The 23,562-nt window shown below is 36.3% G+C and overlaps 1 protein-coding gene across 4 annotated transcripts in view; it reads left to right on the top strand.

Moving 5' to 3' along the window:
* LOC124172318 (zinc finger protein 33B-like) overlaps positions 1–23,562 on the top strand; it is a 74,905-nt gene that overhangs the window by 18,611 nt on the left and 32,732 nt on the right. For all 4 annotated transcript variants that reach the window (XM_046551761.1, XM_046551760.1, XM_046551757.1 and 1 more), the window contains 2 exons: positions 179–298; positions 3,926–3,998. In XM_046551761.1, the coding sequence (XP_046407717.1) occupies positions 179–298; positions 3,926–3,998 (193 nt within the window). The remainder of the gene's footprint in view (positions 1–178; positions 299–3,925; positions 3,999–23,562) is intronic.

The raw sequence follows: 23,562 nt of genomic DNA, 5'->3' as shown, positions 1-23,562 counted from the left end.
CTTAGCAGGACCAGACTGTTTGTTTACATTTGAAAATTTAAACTGTTGTATAAACATTATATCTTGTTTGTACATAGTTATAAAATGAATAAATAAATAAATTATTAATTATTAATAAATTAATAATTATCATTATTATTATTTCCTTGACTGATTGACATCCGTTATTTTCTTCAAGTTCAATGTGAAGGAGGAGGAAGAAGACCAACTTGAGGAAGAGAATTATCATGTGTTGGACACAGAGGATGCTGCTGGGATATCAAGCAATGCCTCAGATCCCCTGGCAACAGCTGCCGTGGTGAGTACATATACCCTTGCTTCGTTTAGTGCAGTTTTGCTGTGATGCAATGTCATTCTTGGGTGGAACAATCCGAACAAGTCTCAGAAACACACAGTCTTTATCCCTCAGCTGAAAAGCACAATGTTTTCCCTCGCTTGATCAAACATGAAAATGTGCAGTTTATTGTAACATCTGACCCAGGTGAGACCTCAAAATGGCCCTCTCTTCCCCTGGGCCAGGGCTCTTTTACAAGTGAGATGTTCTGTTATCATTTCTGCTCATGATATAGTTTACATATTTGCATCATAGGTAACAGATGACTTGGTGAGTTTACTCTGGCTTTGTTTGGCGCAGTTTTGCTGTGATGCAATGTCATTCCTGGGTGGAACATTCCCAACAAGTCTCAGAAACGCACAATCTTTATCCCTCAGCTGATAGGCACAATGTTTTCCCTCGCTTGATCAAACATGAAAATGTACAGTACAGCTTTCTTGTTTACTGTTTAACCTGGCCCAGGTGTGGCCACAAAATGGCCCTCTCTTCCCCAGGGCCAGGGCTCTTTTACAAGTGAGATGTTCTGTTATCATTTCTGCTCATGATATAGTTCTAAATATTTCTGGGTTTCCACTTAACCGTGAAATCCTTAAAACCGTGAATAAGCCGTGAATTTCGTCTACCATGAAGAAAACTGGAAATAGCTGTGAATATTATCATGTAATCTTAGAAATCTCTAAAACTTGATTCTAGAACTACGACAGACAGATTAAAAGAAAAGTCTATATATCGGTCATGTTTCAAGGCCGAGTCATGTGCAGATACTCTCTGTACGCATTTTCTGCACACGTGTATTCGAAGCGCAACTATTAATGGGTCGGTGTGCCATGACTGCACATTGACCTTAAGCCTGCGATTGGAAGATGTTAATCCTGGAAAAAAAAATCAGGCACTTCTTCACTTCCCTGCCACCCTGCTCTCTCCATTTTCCCACTCACACCCTTTAGCCAGACCTGTATTTTGCTAAAGATAGGTGGCGTCATAAGAGATAGCACTGTCATTGCTGTGTTTGCATTCAAGGTATCTGTTGTGGTTGTTATATTTTTAGTTAATGTGCGGCCGATGGTTGTTACGTGATCAATATATCTGCTTAAAATGCCTCATCGACAAACTGTGAATTTGATGACATTTACATCCTGAAAATCTGGAAAAAAATGTGAATTTTATAATGTAGTTAGACTGGGAACCTTTTTTTTTTTACATTGTAGGCATATAGTCAATAACATTTTCTTGATGTTTTTTTGAGGTTGATCTTGTTCACATGTTGTTATTTGGGTAGATGATCAAATCAATGTTGAAGGCTTGAGCTAAGAACTTCAAAGACCTTTATTTTTACCTGAAGGGTTTTTATCAGTATCATATTGGCCCATTCTTACAAAGATTACCTCTGACCTCCAGGAGAGTGGGCAGGTAACCAACATCAGGTGTAACCCGTGAAGTGGAAACATGGCAGTAGATTCCAATCCAACACTAAGCATAAAAACTGAAAAATACCTTCCTGGAAATTCTTTAGATGATGGACAAGATCACCTCCACCTCTGTTCCAGTATTTAACGTAATTGTTATCAAAGGATTTCCCTCCCATCTCGAAATCACCATAAACTCTCTTGAAGATATTGCAAGACCTTGTGTTGCTTTCTGTCAGTGAAGTATGTAAGAGGAAATTGACTTTTACTTATAGAGAAGCAAGAATTTTCCTTTGACTTTTAGCACACAAACAGTTAATTTATTTTTAAAATGCAGGTATTATAAACTCAACATTGATTAAAGTTAAGTGTGGTAGTGCAGAAAAGAATTTCGTGACACAAGCTGATAATGACTCTGATATACCAATTGTTAAAACTGCAACAAAATACAGGGTGTCCCATTTATCCTGAGCACCCGAAATAACTTTTTGTCCAGAGTTAAATTCAAAAATGTGTGAGGCAAATGTCCATTAGCCATCAGGGGGATATTGATCAGCATGATTTCCTTCCTTGTAGCTTTGTTATTTTCAAAGATATCAACAGCAGTATTTCTTTCGTAAATGGCACCATTTATTTTTTGTTCGACAATTCATTTCCTCCATTTAAAAAAGATACGCCGCTGTTCATATTTTTGTAAATAACAAAGCTACAAAGAAGGAAGTCATGCTGATTAATGTCCCCCTGTCATCTAATGAACATTTGTTTGACACACTTTTGAATTTGCATCTGAGCATAAAGTTACTTCGGATGGTCAAGATAAATAGGACACCCTGTATATTAATATTGATGAAGACATTGATCTGTAGGTATTAATTACTGCTCGAACTTCTAGTGACAAAATTATTTATTTTTTGAAACCTGGCAAGGCTCAACAATCTGCAGAATTTTTTCCAATGAGAGTTTATCAGCTTTTCTTATTTATAGACGCTGTTTTTTTACATGCCTTCACTAGCTGTGATACTACATCAGAATTATTCATAAGGGGAAAAACATCGATTTTGAAATCATTCAAAAAACAGGATTTAGTCAACTGTTTGAATATGTGAACTCAAAGCATAGAACTCTGATCCATCAGGAGATTCACTTTCTTCTTTCAGTCAGTGGAACTTCAGCAAAAATCACTTTCTGATTAGTTGTGATCAATAAAAAATCATTTCCTGATTAGTTTAATTTTCCATTGCAAAATGTAATTAGAAACAACAATATTCATCCATGATTGAAGCACAAATGGTAATCAAGGTGAACCTTCAAAATGACACCAAGTGTCGAAACCATGGTTGGTTAAGTGATAAAGAAAATAGTGTGGATATTAGCATTTGTGCTTTAATCATGGATATATCATTATTCCACAAAATTTATCCGGAAACGTTTTTATACAAACAATATTCATAATTGTAAACTTTGCATGGACTGTTAGGATAATTAATAGATGATATCATGAATAAAAATAGTAATATTAGCAGTAGTTTTTACATGAATGCATTGTAAAAATGTTGGCGTAACATACTTCAAATGATGGCTCCATTTTAAAAGAAATGAGAAATTCATGAGTACAGTGTGTGTGTTGAAGAAATTTCTTCAGTAAAACCTCTGTGTAAAGCTTATTAAAACAACTTGTCTGATACCACACTAATTTATTTTTACCGACCATGGTTTCGGCAGCATGTGCCTTCGGCACGTTGACAATGGCACAAGCTGCCGAAACCATGGTCGGTAAAAATAAAATAGTGTGGAAACAGACAAGTTGTTTTAATAAGCTATATATCAAAGATTTCCACCGCATCACGCCGGTCACTGTATCTTTTAAAACCTCTATGTAGTGAATCTCTTCACATCATAAACCTCCATACTTCATACCACCCCTATGGTCCCATCATATTTACATGTAAATTTATAGGCAAACCTCTTTGTAGTGAACCTCTTTATATCGTTAAACCTCCACTTATCATACCAAGGGGATACCCTAGAGATGGCCAAACTACCTCTATTTTGTAAAGAAAATCTCCCTGAGGAAATTCCAAATTTTTATTTGAAATAGTTTTAAAATCAGTTGTGGGTAATCATTTACCTGATTAGTTCTTAATCCCCTGCTTTGCATGATCCATATTTTGATGTTTACTTTCAGTCTACATCTGCGGAGAATGCAGAACCAATGGAGAGTTATGCAATGGCCGATGAGGATTTGACGGAGGCAGTGGGTGAGTTTTCTAAAGGGCTAGAAAGTAAATATATGTAGTTGGAGGGCTTGTTGCAACTGATGGTGAAGGGTGAAGATCTTGAATTATTCATCCATCTGTACTTAATGTTTTCTTTAGTTCATGAGCCAATTGAAAAGGAAAAAGATTTATCTTTGCCTTTTTGTTGCTATGTTTTACTTTTATAATGGTTTTTGAATTTTTTGTTCCGCTGAATTTTATATTGTACGGCAGACTCGCGATTATCCGGCGGTGGTTTATCCGGGTTGCGGATTATCAGTGCATGATTTTTATTCTCGCTCAATTTTTGTCGTGATCTTTATAAATAAATAAAATCGGATGCAAAATCATCGGAATTACTGCATTAATGCAAAGATACACCGCACTCATCATTTCCGTCAGAATTCCCTTCGTAAAATGGATACAATCGCGTGCTAGCTACATTCACGGGAGCACCGTGTTCCTGCATTCCAAGCCTCGCAGTGCGCGACCGCGCTCCGTGATCACGGATACACATCACGCGGCAGTTGCAACCCGGAGAAATTGTGCAAGACGTGACTCCGCGGCGTGGTGCCTGACAGTGTAGTTTCCGACGTCGAGCAGTGGTTTTGAAGCATTCGTGCAAACCAATTTTCTGTATTCGTGTGGTTTTCGAAAACGTGCAAACCAATTTTCTGTATTCGTGTTGTTTTTTTCGATGTGTGGTTTTCGAAACCAAGCTTTACGTGAAGCATTAATAATACGAGTACAACCATGTTATCGCCTCTAAAGATATCACGAACTGGCAAAGAAAGTTCTCATTGAGTCGTGGAAGCACTCTAAAATAACAGAGTAACTGCATAAATAATAATATATTGTTTGTTTCAGGTAAATTATGAACATTTCAAGACATTTAAAAGTGAAAGTTTGGGTTATCTGTGTTTTCCAATTATTCGTGCCGTCCCTTCCCATCATTAAACCAGATACTCGAGAGTGTAACTGTATTTGGTTACTCCATTGGTTAGAAAAATTTTCTTTATGACTCAGTGAATTGAGGTATTTTTGGCAGTGAAGGAATAATATGTATTTTCTGCCTTACTTTAGCCAACATTTTCCCTCAAAGATTGGCTTTTAAAAAAACAATAGAGATAAATAACCTGTGTAGAGCTCTTAGCCGAAGATTTGAGTGCCCATTTGTCAACGTCAGCTTTCAAACAGAAAATTACCGTGGAAAGTGGTGAGATGAGTGTGGAAACTAGCTTTGCATTTGCCAATTTTTAATTTTTATATATTTACTTGAGTAAATTTCACATACAGCCGTGACGCCAGTTTACAGTGAAACTTTTAACAATGACATACATGAATTGGAAGGGAGTGGAGGAAGGGGGGAGCGAGTTTAGGAGGGAGGAGAGGGGGCGATATAAGGGTGAGCACTAGGTCAGGGAAATTCTGGGAATAACAGGCAGGTGGAGTAGGGAGAGCGAGCGGGTGGAATGAGTCGGTATTCTGAAATTCAACAGAGAGAGGAGTTCAGGGCAGTCAAAAGTCGAGTTCAATATGCTGTGTAGGAAGTTGAAGTCCGTTTTAAGTCTGAGATTCTGCAGATTAGACAAGAAGAGAGAAGACAATACAGCATCAGAGGACATATTGCGTAAGTGAGGGATTCTATGCCTAACTATTTTGGCAAAGAAGTGGGGGATGCAATCGAGGGATTTTAGGTTAGTCGGGGCTGACATGGACCAAATTGGAGAGCAATACAAAACTATGGGAAGGGCAATCGTTGAGAAAAAGGAGTGGAGTGCAATTGGATCCTTAATTTCCGTGAAGCGGTAAAGAAGGCCTAACTGAGACCTGGCTTTCTTTTTTACAGTCTGAATGTGGTCGGAGTAGTTTAGTTTCGGGTCGAAGTAAGTAATTGGAAAAAAAGCTGGAAGCTTTCAAAGGAGTGCCATTCACTTTTTTCACGTATTAACACATTCATGGATGTTGTCAGAATGGGGCGATAAATTTTTTTTGTTTTGCTTAACCCCTCGCGCTGTAATGATGAGTGTAGCTCGTCATGAACTTTCGACGAGTGTACATCGTCATTGGATTTTCGTAATTTTAGCAATACTTAGAGGGACAATATAATTATTTTGAAAACTTAAAAAATTTAAAACATGCATAGCATTAAAAAATCAAAACTTCACACTAAATTTATTCATATTTCACATACATTCCATAGTTATCTACTGTCTTTCAGTGTGATCAAAGGAATAGACAAACATGCCTCCAAGTACACATTTACACGTTTATCAAGGTTCATCGAAAACAAGTGAAATGCATACAGCATTCATTATGAGACTTCTTCCAGGCTTTGGATTATGAAGAGTTGTCTTCCCTGTTTAAATTAGGTGTTTTGGCTATTTGTAGACAAGGATAGACTATCTCCGAGCACGTATGCAAAGGGCCAGTGCACAATGTGGATTTTAAAAACGCTTAACTCATCCCTAGTCTTATAATCCCAGACTCACCGGAGAGGATTACGAAAAACACTATTTTTTTGTTTCGAGGTTATAACTAACCCTTTGCACTGTAATGACGATTCTAGCTCGTCGAGAACTTTCGACACCAAACCGCGCAATGACGTGTGTATCTCGTCATTGGATTTTCATAATGTTAGAACTATTTCGAGGAACAATATATTAATTTTGAAAGCTTATAAATGTTAAAACATACATAGTATACATAAATAATACATATTTCATGAATCATGATTAGGGATGCGTGAAAATCGCAAATGCGATAAATGATTTTAGAAGCTATGTGCGCAAATACAGTGAGTCCTCGTTTAACGTCACTTACCGTTCCTGAAAAATGTGACGATAAATGAAATGACGTTAATCGAAACAGAATATCCCATAAGAAACAATGTTAAAAGTGAATATCGGCTCCTAGACCTCACAATTTCTACGCGAAAAAAAATGTTAGCGTATCATATGTGGGGCATTTTTTACGATGGGAATGCCAAACTATGGCATAAATACGAGTTCCTGTCTTCATCGACGACAATAGCATCAGTGACGTAAATCCTTATCCATTTTTGTATCTTCCCGCATTTGCTTTTCTGCTTCACTATGGTGGTCGCCCGGGCGAGCGTCGCCTGGGCATCATCATCGCTGAAACATCGTCGCAGTTACAGGAACCAAAATTATTGTGAACACGGCAAAAAAAGTGACGACAAAAACTCCAAGTTCTACACTGAAAAATTCCTTGAAATCACTTTTTAGGTTCCTGAAAGCCATTATGTCAAGTAAAACCTTGCGCACCTACCTAAGAACTCATTTTGCAGAAAATTTGCTAAAACCATAATCGCAATTAACAATAAACACACCGATTTACACTTCGTTTAGATTGCTTGTATTACCGCCCGCAAAACGAACAACCTGCAACGCCCGCTGCTTCATGTTTTTTCTCGCGCAAATTTTAAAATACTTGAACGAATGACGGTCTCAAAATTTTCTTGGCGTTATCGCGAAATGACGTTAAACGGGGCGACGTAGAACGAGGACTCACTGTAAACGTGACATAGATGCAATGACTCGGCTTTTATGATATTTTTACGCAAATTTGCCTTTTCAACGGCAAAATTTGTAGATTTTGTGCCGGGCGCAATTTAAATGCTCTGCCGACATTCACCGCTTAAAGCATGTGAGTGACTGGCCAGCTGCTAGTTGGCTGGGACTCTACATGGCCGTGAATTACAAGTGGGTGCGGGCAAGCTATACCTCCGCCACTATATGTCTTATTCCTTAATTTATTATTGTTCTACAACGTAATTATTTAAAATAATATGTATTTTGTTAATAACTGTGTTTCACTTCATTTCATCGTCGTCCACCTCATTATGAAAATAAAAAATAGATGCTACAAAATGCTATAAACTGTTACTGAAAGTGCGATTTTCAGGTAACTCTAATCATGATGCATTGGAAGGATTAAAATAGCAATAGTTGTGTTCTCCATAGATAAAAAGGTGAGCTCTATGGCCTCAATCTCAACTGGGGAAATAAAATCTCCAATGGCCGTAACAGAGGACCTCCTCACAGGTATAAATAAAACACTGTGTTGCTATGCTGGCATACCAACACAGTGTTTTGTTTATACCTGCGACGAGGTCTCCTGTTACGGCCATTGGACTTTTTATTTCCCCAGTTGTGTTCTCCATGTTTAAAAGTCACATTTTATTTCATGGTTCTACGTTTATTATAAATTACAAAATATCATTTCATTACTTACCACTTAAAAGAGAACCACAGAAATATAAATATAAGCACACTATTCGGAAAATTAATCAAATGGAAGGGGTTAATTTGTGTTAAGCACAGTTCCTTATACGCATTTATTCATGATTTGAGCAAAATTTTTAATTATTTTTCCAAAAATTGGCACCACGTCAATTGAAGTGCTCCTTATTTCAATATTGCCAGTCTTGAAATAATGAGCGTGTTGACTATTGACTATACTATATTTCAGGATAAGTACGAAGTTCACTAAGTTTGCGGTAAAGCTGCGAGGGCTGTTTTTTACCATAAAATAAACCAAAATCATTTGTTTTCCCAAAATTCTTTTATATTTAGTATTTTCTGTATATTTCCCCATAGTTACCTTGTTTGATCTGAGGTTTCCACGGCGTTTCTTCACATAAGTCTTGGCTTCCGGGCGTTCCTCCGCGTTTAGATGTCCATAAGTGATGACAGCTTCTCCAGCCAACTTTTCAATCAGAATCGGCCTCTGATCCCCAAGGTACCGATATAAGACGGTCAAATTTTTTGCATCGCTACTTCTGGCCTGAAGACGCCAGCAGGATGGCTGGAGAAACTGTCGTCACTTATGGACATCCAGTGGCGCCAACTCCATGGGGTCTGAGGGGGCCCGAGCCCCCTCAAAGATTCGTTTGGGGAGGCGGAGCCCCCTCAATATTTCAAGAAAATAATTAAGTTATATTATGCTTTGTGAAATCACAAAAATATATTGGTAATTTTTATTTCCCATGTTTGACGATAGTTACCTTTTAAAATAAATTCAACAATGTGTTAAAACAAATAATTATATAAGCTGAAACAGGTTGACTGAATCAGGTGGTGTGAATCATGATAGTGTTTCGGTGCTGCGACACACTTTGAATTTAACCTCTTCCCGGGGCAAGACCTCGGATATGGGCCCCCCAATATTAAGCTAATATATAATGACGAATTGATTGACTGACTGACTCATTGATACAATTACGCAGCCAAAACTGTGATAGGTGTGGGTATTTGGCTTATTGGACGTAAAAGTAAAAAAAAAATTCATCGGGAGAAAAATTCTTAAAAATTGAAAAAGTCGATTAGTTTTCGAGATATATCGACTTGAATTAACATGGGAGCCTTATGGGACTAAAACTTTTTCGCTTTTATTTTGTACTTTTAAAAGTCTGAGGAACATGATATTCAATGGACATAAACTAGATTTTTTGGCTGATTTTTTGGTATGGTTGCCATAGCGACAAATTGATATTTAGTATTTTTTATTATTTTTTGAACGTTTTCTATGCTTTTCTTATGGAAAAAGTTTAGGAATTTTTTTGACCGACTTGCAATAATCGTACGACATTTTCCTTGACTTATAAGGTAGAGAATTTTTTGGTTGATTTTTTGGCTATCTTGGAATTTTCATGTGTCGAAACAATTCCGAGGAATAAACGATTTCGATTTTACATTGTCGTGATGGGGGAATTTTCAAATTCGGATTTCGGCCTTGAGACATGTGTCATATGAAAATTTGGTATCTTCTGGAAAAACCGTAGAGGGTACTTCGTACCCTCACGTTCTAACTGCTTTCCCCGTAACCCTCTTGGTTAATTCATAATTAAATTCCGAAAAATATCCTGCACGCGAAAAATCATTGTCGCCATTTTTTTGTGGGGCATACAATCTTGAATATCATAGCAACCGTTCCAGCTAGATGAATGAAATTTTTAGGGTAATACTTATATCAAAATGGTCAACTTTTGCAATGATGACCATTTCGCTCGATCGATTCATGTGCGAGTTATATCGATACCAATCTCCTTGGTTACGCTTAAATCGCTAATAACTTTTTTTAAATCAAGTTATGAATATGAAAGTCATATATAATACTACTGTTAATGTCTTTTCTTCGACAAAAGTTAAATCAAGCGGATCGAGCGATTAGAGTCGAAGTTACGATCGATACAAGGTTGCATTCGATGGAGCCATTTTTCAGACCTATTTACATAGTTACGGGGATAAAAATTTTAACAATAGGTAAGGGAAAGAATGTTTTATTAGTACCCATAAATTATTTAGATGAGGATTGTTTCCTAATGCAGACATATCAATATGAATTTATATCTTTTTGTATTAGGCCCCCGTAAAAAATACACGCAACGCGTCTATCTACGGGCGTAATCCAGTACACGCTCCCAATGCTCCCGAGTGCTCCCGCTTCAGACGCTACAGATTCGTGGTCCACTTTCGCTCCTATCGCTCCCAGTGCTACCCTACTGGATCACGGCTGGAGCGATTGTAGCATTTGTTAGTCGTTTGTTTTACTAGTATCGTCTGCTCGGATATTAGATCGTCTGAATTAGGGATTGTTATAGCCCCTTGTACTTTACTTAGCGTGTTAGAGAGGTCAGTAATATAAATGACAAAAAGAATATGACCATGGGGTACACCACAAGAAACCTATTTAATATTAGATCTTCATTGGATACCATGATCGGGCACCACAGCAGACCGATGCTTGTCCTGAAGATTTTACCCACTGGTTTGCAAATCCTCTAACAACAAGGTGATAAACTTAAACTATAAAGAGCAGATCATATGATACATATAAAAGAAGATAAGACCGATTAAATACCTTATTATAGAAATTTCAATGAGACCAAAAATAAGCCTAATTAACTTAACTCACCTAAAAGCCTGCGTTTAAACGATACACGTACAAGTTAATGCCTGTTTGCGTGAATTATTTTTGTGGACCGAAACGGAACATGTACGAATGTTTGAACCTAGCTAAAATAGGTTAAATTTGCCGATCATGCATTTGCACAAGTTGTGTGGTTACACGTGTAACCACTTAACGTGCAACAACGCAACCGTACGGTACATTTCGTGTTCTTTCTCGCGTTCATACATTTAGACTTGTGCGGATTTATGTAGGTGTAAAAAGGCCTTAAGTGGAGTGTCCTTTATGCGATTTATCAATTGCACTCATGACATTGTATGACAGTCTCAAAAGCAGTCCTACACTTGAACCAATCTCGTCAACAACGAGCCTTAAGCATAAATGCAATGCGTATCAACCTGACCTTAAGAAAATTACATAAGTAAAATACAACCGAACATCAATAATTGATTAAACTTCAGTTGAAGATTAGAGGAAGATATCATCATTTAACAGAGAATACAATCTTCATGGGGAAAGCTTGAAGAAAACCTAGGTTGGCCGCCAAAAAGCAATAAACGGAATGCTTTAACTAAGTTCACTTACCCTAACCTAAGAAGTCATATTCTATCTCAATTTCACGCAATATCAAGTTCAAATAACTAATAATTGATCTAAATAACAAATAAATCAATATAACTTACAAAATTAACATAATTCTTATGTAACGGACGGAATGCTTCGACCGGAAAGTTCACTCACTACATGTCTTATTAATTTCGAATAGCCATTTTCTATCTCCCCTTCTCGCTAGCTCAAGCTTAAACCACTAATAATTAAATAATATTATATATAATTAATTATCACAACAAATTTTATAAGATATCTTGGTCTTGCCGCTCAATTTCTTCCCCGATCTGGCCCGTGGCGACTCTGAATTGTGAAACCATTGAGTTACAGCCATTTGCCTCACCGTAATATCCCCCGAATAGTTCTTTAACCATTTGGTTTTAGCATTTACTATCCAGGCTATCTTAGCGACTTCTTCCATCAACTCCAAATGGTCATATTATTGCCGGCCAGGTCCACAATTGTTATGAACACCATTTTCTTTAGCCTTCCTTCCCGTTCAAATTCGCGCTGAAAACCGGTTCGCTCCAGCCGCTCCAGCCATTTCTTGGGAGCGTTTGTAGCGAGAGAGAAGCGAATATAGTGACGTCATGCGTGACGTACGAGAGCGCCACGGGAGCTTTTGTAGCTTCTACTGGACCACGAAAAGACTCGCTTCCAGTGCTTCGGAGCACTGGGAGCTTGTACTGGACTACGCCCTACGTCACCAATATAAGAACATAGGCTAAGTTTTGAAAACGGGGATAGTAGAGAAGGCAGGGATAACGAAGTAACCATAGAATGGAAGGGATATCAATAGGATTGCGGATTTTACAGTACAGATGTCAGTATAGTCGAAAGTACGATTCGATTAGTTTAGCAAATACGCAAATTGGCATAACTTGATTAGTGTATACGTTGGACCAATGAAATTTGGTGAATGGGTACATCATGGTATTCCTCACAATGCACATTGGAAATATGTTTTGTATATTGGCTCACGTTCGATGTCTATCGAATCTACTTTTTGTTAAAATATATCGAATTGCTATAACATATAGGATTTTACTTCCTAGGACATAGTTGACCAGGGATTATATAGTAGATACCCATAGACTGTAAGTTAAACCAATAGCATTGCGGATTTTACACTACAGATGTCAGTATGGTCGAAAAAACGATTCGATTATTACAGCAAATACACAAATTGGCATAACTTGAATAGTATATCCGTTGGACCAATGAAATTTGGCGAATGTGTACATCTTGGTATTCCTCACAATGCCCAAAGGAAATATGTTTTGTATGTAGTCTCACGTTCGATATATATCGAATATGATTTTTCTTAAAATATATCGAATTGCTATAACATATAGGATTTTACATCCAAGGGCATAGTTGACCAGGAATTATGTAGTAGATGACCATAGACTGGAAATAAAATCAATATCGTTGCGGATTTTACAGTACAGTTGTGAGTATAATCGAAAGATCGATTCGATAATTATAGTAAATACGCAAATTGGTATAACTTGGTTACTATATACGTTCGACCAATGAAATTTGGTGAATGGGTACATGTTGGTATTCCTCACAATGCTCAATAGAGATATGTTTTGTATGTAGTGTCACATTCGATATATATCGAATCTGCGTTTTCACAAATTATATCGAATTGCTAAGACATTTAGGATTTTACATCCACGGGCATTGTTGACCAGGAATAATAGAGTAGATGACCATAGACTGGAATTGAAATCTACAGCATTGCAGATTTTGCAGTACAGATGTCAGTATAATCGAAAGAGCGAATCGATTATTGTAGCAAATACGCAAATTGGCCTAACTTAAATAGTATATCCGTTGGACCAATGAAATTTGGTGAATGAGTACATCTTGGTATTCCCCACAATGCCCAATGGAAATATGTTTTGTATGTAGTGTCAATTTCCATATATGTCGAATCTACTTTTTGTTAAAATATATCGAATTGCTATAACATATAGGATTTTACATCCAAGGACATAGTTGACCAGGAATTATATAGTAGATACCCATAGACTGGAAGTTAAACGAATAGCATTGCGGATTTTACAATGCGCATGTCAGTATGATCGAAAAATCGATTCGATTATTATAGCAAATACACAAATTGGCATAACTTGAATATTATAATAGTTGGACCTGAAATTTGGCGAATGTGTACATCTTGGTATTCCTCACAATGCCCAATCAAAATATGTTTCGTATGTAGTCTCACGTTCGATATATGTCGAATCTACTTTTTGTTAAAATATATCGAATTGCTATAACATGTAGTTTTTTACATCCAAGGGCATAGTTGACCAAGAATTATGTAATAGATGACCATAGACTAGAAATAAAATCAATATCGTTGCAGATTTTACAGTACAGTTGTCAGTATAATCGAAAGATCGATTCGATAATTATAGCAAATACGAAAATTGGCATAACTTGATTACTTTATAATTTGGACCAAAGAAATTTTGTGAATGGGTACATCTTGGTATTCCTCACAATGCCCAATAGAAATATGTTAAATATGCGGCTGGGTATTGGTATTAATTGGTCTCAGATCTTTTATTTTTTTAAATCTGTTATAAATTGCTTAAGTTTATTGGGTTAAAACCCTTACGATCAGAGTGTGAGTAGCTACAATCATAGAGAAAGGTCTAAATTTAAAAAAATCGGCCTTTTTAAATAACTTCACCGGTCATTATTAATTTATTTCTCCCCATTACGTAAATATTAAAATCAAAACAATCTCTCGACGCTTATACCATCGTGGTTACTAAGACGACCTTAAGTATTGTTGACGGCGAAAAAGCGTACTCTCCGTACATTTCATCCATTTAAACGATATTATGAGGTTTTTTTTCCTTTTTAATCAACTTATGGGCACATAACTCGGAAACACGTGACACAACAATGCTCCCAACCCCCTAATTACCCGCTTGATGAGTTCAAGCGACTATCGACTCGTTTTTTATAAGTCTGTGGACATCTAAACGCGGAGGAACACCCAGAAGCCAAGACTCAGTTACCTTGTTTGTTTAGGCACTTATCACACCTTAAAACTAAGTTTTGAAACCCCTCTTCAAAGAAGAACCTCAGATCAACCTCAGATCTTTCTTCCTCTTCAAAGAAGTTTGCCGCCTGTCTTGACAACCAGCAGGGCTATTTTGGTAAATGGGGCCATATGTACGGCTGGCCATAAGTTTCTTATGGCCTGACCCAAAATTACGGCCTATACTGACTCCACTCTTGAGAGGCCATATCGTATAGCTCGGCCAAAAGTCTTAATGCCCTTTCTACAGGAGAGTATGAGAATTATAATTGGTGCTATAAGTTGGGTTCACTTATATTATATATGTATACATTTATTCCACATTATGGTACATGAAATTTTAATAGGTTACTCAAGCATGAGTTTTTACAAGGTGGAATATAGGCACCCCTGTGGTAAGAACCAGTGTTGGGGTTGCCATCTCTTTTAAATTAAACATACAGCTGACTGGTGCGGCCAAAAAAAAAAGAATATACCGTCAGTAATGAGTCAAAGTATGCTTTTCTTTAACGTGTGTTCCTTTGAGAAAAATATGAAAGATTGAAACAAAAATAAATGAAAACAAATACATTAATTACCGTGATACATAGAAATATTTCATTTACTGTAAATAAATCAGACTTATAACATTTAATGCTAAAAATAATGTCCAAAGATAGTATTTACAAGTACTCTTCATTATTGTCCACGGAGAACAACCATATTTTCGATTCACGTAAAAACAACATTTTTTAAACACTTGTCATTTTTTTTTGAGAAGGAAGTTAGTTCCAACGTGGATAAAAAATTAATTCTATGTTCCTTAACCAAAATGTAATCGTATTAAAGGATTAATTTGGATTTTCTTTAGCCCATTTACAGCCAAAGTTGCGAAAACGAAACATTGAGAAACGGAAAAAAAGTTTCAATTGAATTTTATTCATATTGAATTCCCTTTTTTCGATAAAAGTAAGTTTAAAATGATTTTTAGTGAGATTACAATAACACTTCATAATTATTTTGAAATTTTTAAAAATACTCAAAATGTGTCAATTTTGGAGTCTCCTGTTAAGCAAGATAAATAATTTTTCCTAAGAATAACTATTCCCTTTATTAAGTTTTTTATTCGTCCATATGGTCGTCAAACTTTCAATTAATAGATGTTAAAGCGTATATTACGTCAGGGAGTCAACATTAAGCGAAAATCAGATCCGGAAAATAATGTTGCGTTTTCGCAACGTTGGCAGGATCCGATATCTATAGGCAGTTATGCAACCCGCATTAACACAAATTTCCGTCTCGTAGGAATATGCCATTTTTACCGTCAGATATAATCCTACGCCTTTTTATGCCGCGTATGTGACAGATATCCTCATATTTGATAATTAAAATTCTTAGATATTGTATTTCCAATGAGAAGCTGCATTATTTTACCTAAATCCAATATAAATTAGAGATGCATTATGGTTTGAAATAAATGAGTCAAAGTGAATATTTACAGAAGATAACATATTTTCCAGTTTTTAATTGACATTTTTTCACAGCAGATTAAATTACAACTAATAATGACTATTTATCGAATGCATGAAATAATTTCAGGTGCAATGGAACACAAAACTTTGTACATTCATTCCGAATTAGTCCATCCTTACTTCATGATTCAGCGATATCACCGACTTCCACAACAAGATATTGGGTGAAAGAAGACGATAAGGCATAGATTTGATTCGGAAATGGTTGAACCATAACATATTTAGATAAATAAAAAATAATCTACACTTTTCAAACAATTCCTGTCTGGACAAAAATTGTCAATCCATGTCTGGACATATTTGTAAATTATGACCTCAATTTGACGACTTGAATGAATAATTATTAGAATTCGGAATATTTGTGTATCATTTTTCAAATGATGAGCAAATGGTACCTTACATTGGTCACTACAGTGCATAAATGTTCTTTAAAGCAAGCCTTTTAGGTTTCGCTTTTAACTTTGGTGCTAATGTTATTCGGATGGTTTTAGGGTTCAACCAGGCAATAGGAAATTACTTTGCTCGAAAGTTAGGCTTGGAGGCAAGTGTTATTCTGGAATTCCTCAAGGTTATCTGTGAATCATCAAATCATCGCATGTTTCTCGATAACTTCTTTTCATCTTGCAGATTATTTATTTTTTGAAAGAAAAATGATTTTTTGTCACTGGAGGCATCCGTTAAGATATAATGGAGGAGTGCCTGATAAAATTTAGTAAAACCATCAGCATAAAGCCGAGAGGAACATGAAAATAAACATTTGATAAAGCTAAAGGTCTTAGTATCGTTCGATGGAATGATAACGAGATTGTCCCTGTAGACAGCAATACAAGTTCTGCTCTTCGATTGGGCACAGGGAAAGTTTCAGCAGGAAAAAGAAAATACTATTCCACAGCCTCGTGTTATTGGGGAGTATAGTAAATACATGGGAGGTGTGGAACTACTTGATAATGCAAATGCAAATTACCACACTAGAATTCGGAGGAAAAAAGGTCCTAGTTTATCAACTTACTGGACAGCGTTTGCACTAACACCAGGGAATTGTACAGGTTATGCAACGGAAGTAAATTTCTCTGGTATACTTCAAATCGTATCTAGCAGGGACGCATCTAAAAAGTGAAGTGAATCAGTCAGTAGATGAAGTATCTCTATGCGATTCACGTCCATAAATATTGAAAAAGGTCGGCGATATAATTTATCGCGGATTCGTGAAGCATGAAAGGATGGATTTGGCTTTAGAGTTCAGACCAGAAGTAGTTGCTGAAACGAGAGTGTAAAAGCCAAACCATATCTGAATGTACAAAATTTAGTGTTCCATTGCACCCAAAATGCTCGAGTATTTCATAAATAGTCATTAATTGTTGTAATTCAATCTGAAATGATAAAATTAATGTCAATAAAAAAACGTGAAATACCTGTTCTTCTGAGTTCTACTTACTTCTTTCAAACCATAAAGCATGTCTATTTTATAGTGGATTTAGGTCAAATAGTGCAACATCTCATTAGAAATATAATATCTAAGGATTTCATTTATCCAATATCACGATATTTGTCATATACGTGGCATAAAAAGGCATAGGATTATATCTGACAGTAAAAACGGCAAATTCCTATGAGACGACAATATATTGTAATGCGGGTTGCACGACTGCCTCTAGATGCCGGATTCGGCCAATGTTGCAAAAACGCAACATTTATTTTTTATCATAAGCAAATTTTTTCGAAGGCCCATATTTTCAATTTACCTTATTTAGCATGTTGTTCCGTAAAATGAAGAGAAAAAATTGTGTATTTTCAAGTATTTATTTACTCGGCCGGTAAATGTTTTAAACTCTGATCTGATGACAGATGCTGGATATCTTTAAAAAAAGTGAAGAATTCAAATCACAGACGAGAGGAAGCATAAGAAATTTGTAAATGAACCTAGGCACGAATTTTGTTTGTTAAAAATCCATAAAATTTAAAAAATCCTGAAATGATTAACACCTCTAATACTAAATTTGAGAAAATTACAACTGCATTTCCATGATAGTTCGCTAAACATACAACAATATAGTGGTACAATTATATAATGTTCAACGGTTAGTGAATGCCTGCCATAGGTAATCTATACCATATATCTTTCAGGAGGGTTTCTGGATACTGCATGCAGGTAGGTAGACCGAAATGGGCAGATATTATTGGTACTGAATAATTTACGAAATCAACAGTCAGACACACTGAGGTCATGGTAAATATAACACTTACGTTTGCAAATTTTTCGCAAACAGACATGCATAATAAATCTTCATTAAATGTTATTCTTATGATGCAACACCAACTTCTAAATTTATGAACTTTTTTGCCACTTTTCCATACATCACTATAAACATGAAGGCAAACGACTAGTTAAAATAAAAAATGTAATATTTAAACAAAGTTAGAGTGAAAATTTACTGTCACCCTTGCCAGGTGCTACTGAATATTTTTTCTTTCCCTGAATGAAGTTTTTTTTAGGAAAATGAAATATCCTAATATGTTAACATAGGCAGCAATATAAAATTTATACTTATGGAGCTCAAAGAATGAAGAGATGTCCCTCTTTATAGTTCTTTATATTTTAAAAATAAAATGAGCAATAATTAGACAAAGTTCTAAAAACATCTAATATATAGTGCAAATATGTGGTCTAAAAAATGTACGAGGGTGGTTTGAAAAGTTCTCAGAATGGAATAGAAAAATGTTCTTACATTACTAAAACTTACTTTATTTTTCAATATAGTCTCCTTGTAGAAATAGCACATCTGGTCCAACGATATTCCAGTACCTTGATCCTATTTAGAAAATGAGATTTCTCTAGGCCTGCAAAACAGTTGTCAACTCCGGCTATCAGTTCTTCATTTGAAGTAAATCATTTTATCCACCAGGTCCACCATCAAAAAATTTCAGTTTTGGGAAGAGATGGAAGTATGACGGAGGCACATCAGGTGAAAATAAGCGGAAGTGGCAACAATTAATACTATAGTACATGTTATTTTGCAATGGCGACAGCACGTATGTGCAGGCACGCATTGTATTGATGAAAGATGACTTTCTTCCTTGCTAAACGTGGTCTTATTTCCCGTACATTTTGTTGCAATTAGTCCAAGAGGTTTTCAGCATCCTCTAGTAATTGTTTGCCTAGTGGGGAGACAATCTATAAACAGAATCCCCTTCACATCCCAGAACACTGATGTTATGACCTTTCCAGTCGAAAGAATTGTTTTTCCTTTCTTTGGTGATGGATAGTCATCGTGTTTCCACAGCTTTGGCTGTGTTTTTGTCTCTGGGGAATAGTAATGGACCCAAGTTTCATCTTTGGTCACAAACCGGTACAAAAAACGAGTTCGTTTTCCTAAAACGGGTCAAACATTGTTCCGATATGTCCATTCTCATGCGTTTTTGATCCAGCGTCAAGAGTTGAGGCACTCATCTTGCAGTTAATTTTTTCATTTCTAATTTTTCCGTTAAAATATAATATACCTTTTCAGATGACATTTGGCAAGCGAGAGCAATTTCACCCACTTTCAATCGGCGATGCTCCATTACCATTTTGTGCACTTTTGCAATGATTACTGGAGTAGTGACACTTCTTGGCCGACCTTTGCGCGGACCATCATCTAAGTTCCCCCGACCAAATTTAAATTCTTTTGTCCTCTTGGCAACAGTTGACTATGAAGGAGCAGAGTCCCCTAGTGTGTTATGGGAATCGGCATGAATGTCCGTTGCTTTCATACCTTCCTTTACGAAGTACTTAATCACTGCACGAATCTCTATTTTTTCCATATTCGCAAATCACTATGCGGGAACAACAAAAAAGTCACGCCACCGACACAGTTCTATTCCACGAGCATTGACATGGTATGTGTTTACAGCGAACAGACCTATGAATATCTATTCAAGGAGCTAGGCATAATGACATTGTATGGTCAAAATATATTTAAATGTCTTATAAATGTAAAAATGAACCTGGACAGACATGAAACTGTTAGTGACGTTCACCATCATAACACTAGGCTAAAAAATAATCTCATTCAGCCTCAATGTAGGCTGTCAACAACAAGCAAGTGTTTTGACCATGTAAAGCTATGCCTTTTCAACCACCTACCCCGAGAGGCCAGAGACTGTTAATTACCCAAGTTTAAGCGTTGTCTCCACCTATGGATATGTAGCCAAGCTTTCTACTCTATGAATGAATTTCTTGAATGCAGTACTCAGAATTGTATTATTTAGCTCTAGAATTTCATTGACTTTGACGAAGACTATTGCATTGTATTGTGTTTAACGTTGAATAAATCATTATTATTATTACGTGAAAAGCTCGTTGCACTAGCACTGACAACTCGTGGTGATTCGGAGAACTTTTCAAACCACCCTCGTATATTTAACATAATTTGGCATGAAAAAAATTAAAACAATGAAAAAGATGAAATGGTGCGTATTAGCTACATTATGATAATTATCTCATTTATAAATATTGATAAAAAATAATGGCATATATTGAGTTGGGGAGAAAAATAAGGATTGAAAATAGAGAGAGGTGTCCGCGCCATCACTTCCGTTCAAATAGTGCTACAGTATATTCCGTTTAATGGGTCCACCGGTTACTTGGGGCAGCTGCTTAATTGGGGCAGATATTGAAGAACAGAACCCAATAGAGGAATATCCCAGAGTATTCTCCGCTTAATTGGGACAGGATGCCGCTTCATTGGGCCATGAGTCGGCAACATAGACTCTATACTCGCAAGAAATTAATTTTTTTTTTTTCAGAATACTATTTTTTTATATTTTCCTCCTTTGATTTACTCTTATTTTCCACAAATGCTCCTATTTTGCCCTGTTTTGAAAGCTCTTGTAGTTATTCTATCCGCAAGAGGATAGGACTTTTCTTTCATATGACCTAGTAAACGACATTCATTCAGCGTCGCCCGAGGCTGTGAAAAATATTTTTAACAAAAATGTTATAATTCTTAAAAATCATTATAAATTAACTAAACTCGCTGATTTATTAATCAAATTTATAGTTTTATAAACTTATGTTGCATTATAAACATTCTTTAGTCTTCTTTCTATCATTTCAACGTTTGTTTATGCCCATATACAAGATAATTCGCCTAATTGGGGCAGCCGCTTAATTGGGGCAAAGTGCACAAGTCCCGATATGTCCCAATTAACCAGAATCTTCTGTATTTACAAATGGTGCACGCGATTCGACAGAGGGAAGCTTACTGAAGGCCATACACATGATCGGAAAAGTCGGAAGTGGATATTAGTGACGTACGGCGGCAGAGAAGAGGGCTCGTGGACCGACTGGCAGAGTATGTCAATAGTGTAGTTTCCTTCATCTAAGAAAACGAAAGGCATTAATTGCGATTCGTTACCCTCCATTAGTGTATTCATAATATACAAATTACTTGGTTTTAGAAACCCCAGTTTAGACAAATGACGATGGTCAGTTTTAACTGCATTGGAAAAAGGCTAGATGGGCGCCCATGCGATTTCACTCCACGTGGTATCACAGGGACCTAGTTTCTATACGAGTAGATAGGAGTTTTATTTTGTGTGAGATTCCAAATGCATGCATGAGGCACAGACTTCAGGGAAACATCTCTTAATAATCACCTATTTAAACTGCCTAAAGTCATAAAGTTTCCTTCGTTTTATAAGGTACATATTAATAATCCTTATTTAAGCCAAGCGCTACCTGCTAGCAGGGTACTCTGCTACCTGGTAGCAGCCAGCATTGCAGCGGCGGGCAATATCCTCACCCCAGGGTCACCTCACATGACGGAGCGGGAACCTGAATGACGTCACTTGGTGTTATCCTAGCATTCATACTTACCCGTCGTGTTTTCACGCGCTTGAAAATTTTTCACTTTTCATTTAATCGCGAAAAATAGATATCGTCGTCTAAAAATCTAAAAGCGTTAAATGCCTACTCCAGGAGTAATATTTCGATTTAGACAATAAAAGATAAAAGGAAACCACCTTATTGATGTGCTCCGTATCTTGGCTTGGATGGGACCATGTCAATTGAAGTGCTCCATGCTGAATGTGCTAAGCATTTTGCGGCTCGACCCTAAGTGGGGGCAGAAATGATAGGTGTATAATTTAGGTTATAGGTAACGTATGATAGTTAACTTAATGCTTCGATGACGATGATATTCTGGCTTTTGTGTATTGCTTTGAAATTGCAAATGTAGATTAACTTGTAAGGATTGCTATTGGAAATGGGAAAATCGTCAGTGAAAAGTAAAAATACTGAATCGTCACGGAAGATTATTTGTACACGACCTGATAGGAAGTAATTGCTGCTGTTCTTAGCTTTTTATAGTGATGTCTACAAACTGATGAAATGAGAAAATGAAGTAATTTCTAGCATTATCTACCCATGAATCCGCACCGCGGATAATGCTAATAGAAACGGACCGCACCGTAAGTGGAGGATCAAGGACTTAAATTCTGCATTAAAGTCTTCTCCTAATTCTTTAGAAAATGAATGTGCGGAAAAAATGAAAAAATTGAGTTGCTACTCTCCAACTGAAGTTTTTTCATGATTTTGTGTTAGAAAAATTATTTATTTATCAAATAAAAATTCTGTTGACCACGACAGGCATAGCTTTTGTCCATCAATGATAAGTATCATAAAAAATCTGTGATTTTTTATTGTATCTGGTTATCACCGACTTCCACGACAAGATATTGGTCCAAAGACGACGTTAAAGGCATAGATTTGGTTAGGAAATCATTCAGCCGAAACAGATTTAGATCAATAAAAGAAAATTTACACTTGAGACAATTCCTGTCTGGACAAAAATGACAGATTTGTAAATAATGACCTCTATTTGACGACTTGAATGAGAAATTTTTACAATTCGGAATATTGTCACATAATTTGTAAATTGTTGACTTAACATACACCTAGAAGGTACCTTACTTTGGTCACCACAGTGCAAAATTGTTCTAAAAAAAACAAGCCTCTAAGATTAAGCTTTAAACTTTGGTGCTTATGTTCTTCAGATGGATTTAGAGTTCAAGCATATGGTGGGTGAAGGGAAATGACTTCAGTCGAAAGTTACGCTGTGGGGCAACTGTTATCGATAACTTCTTTTCATCGTGCAGACTATTGTTTTGAAAGTGTAAAGTCATGTACAAAGTTTTGAGTTCCAATGCACCCGAAATGCTTTCATGTTTCATAAATAGTCATTATTTGTTGTAATTCAATCTGAAATGGGAATAATGTCAATTAAAAACTGAAATACATGAGAAAAATTCTCATCTACATCAGAAAAATGGTCTTCTGAGAAAATATTCCCTATGACTCATTTCTGTCAAACCACAATGCATATTTATTTTATTGTGGATTTAGGTTAATATTACTACATCTCACTGGACGCATAATATCTAAGAATTTTAACTATCAAATGTTACG

This window comes from Ischnura elegans (genome assembly GCF_921293095.1).
Source record: "Ischnura elegans chromosome 13 unlocalized genomic scaffold, ioIscEleg1.1 SUPER_13_unloc_1, whole genome shotgun sequence".
Lineage (NCBI taxonomy): Eukaryota > Metazoa > Arthropoda > Insecta > Odonata > Coenagrionidae > Ischnura > Ischnura elegans.
This window is presented reverse-complemented; position numbering and strand designations above follow the sequence as displayed.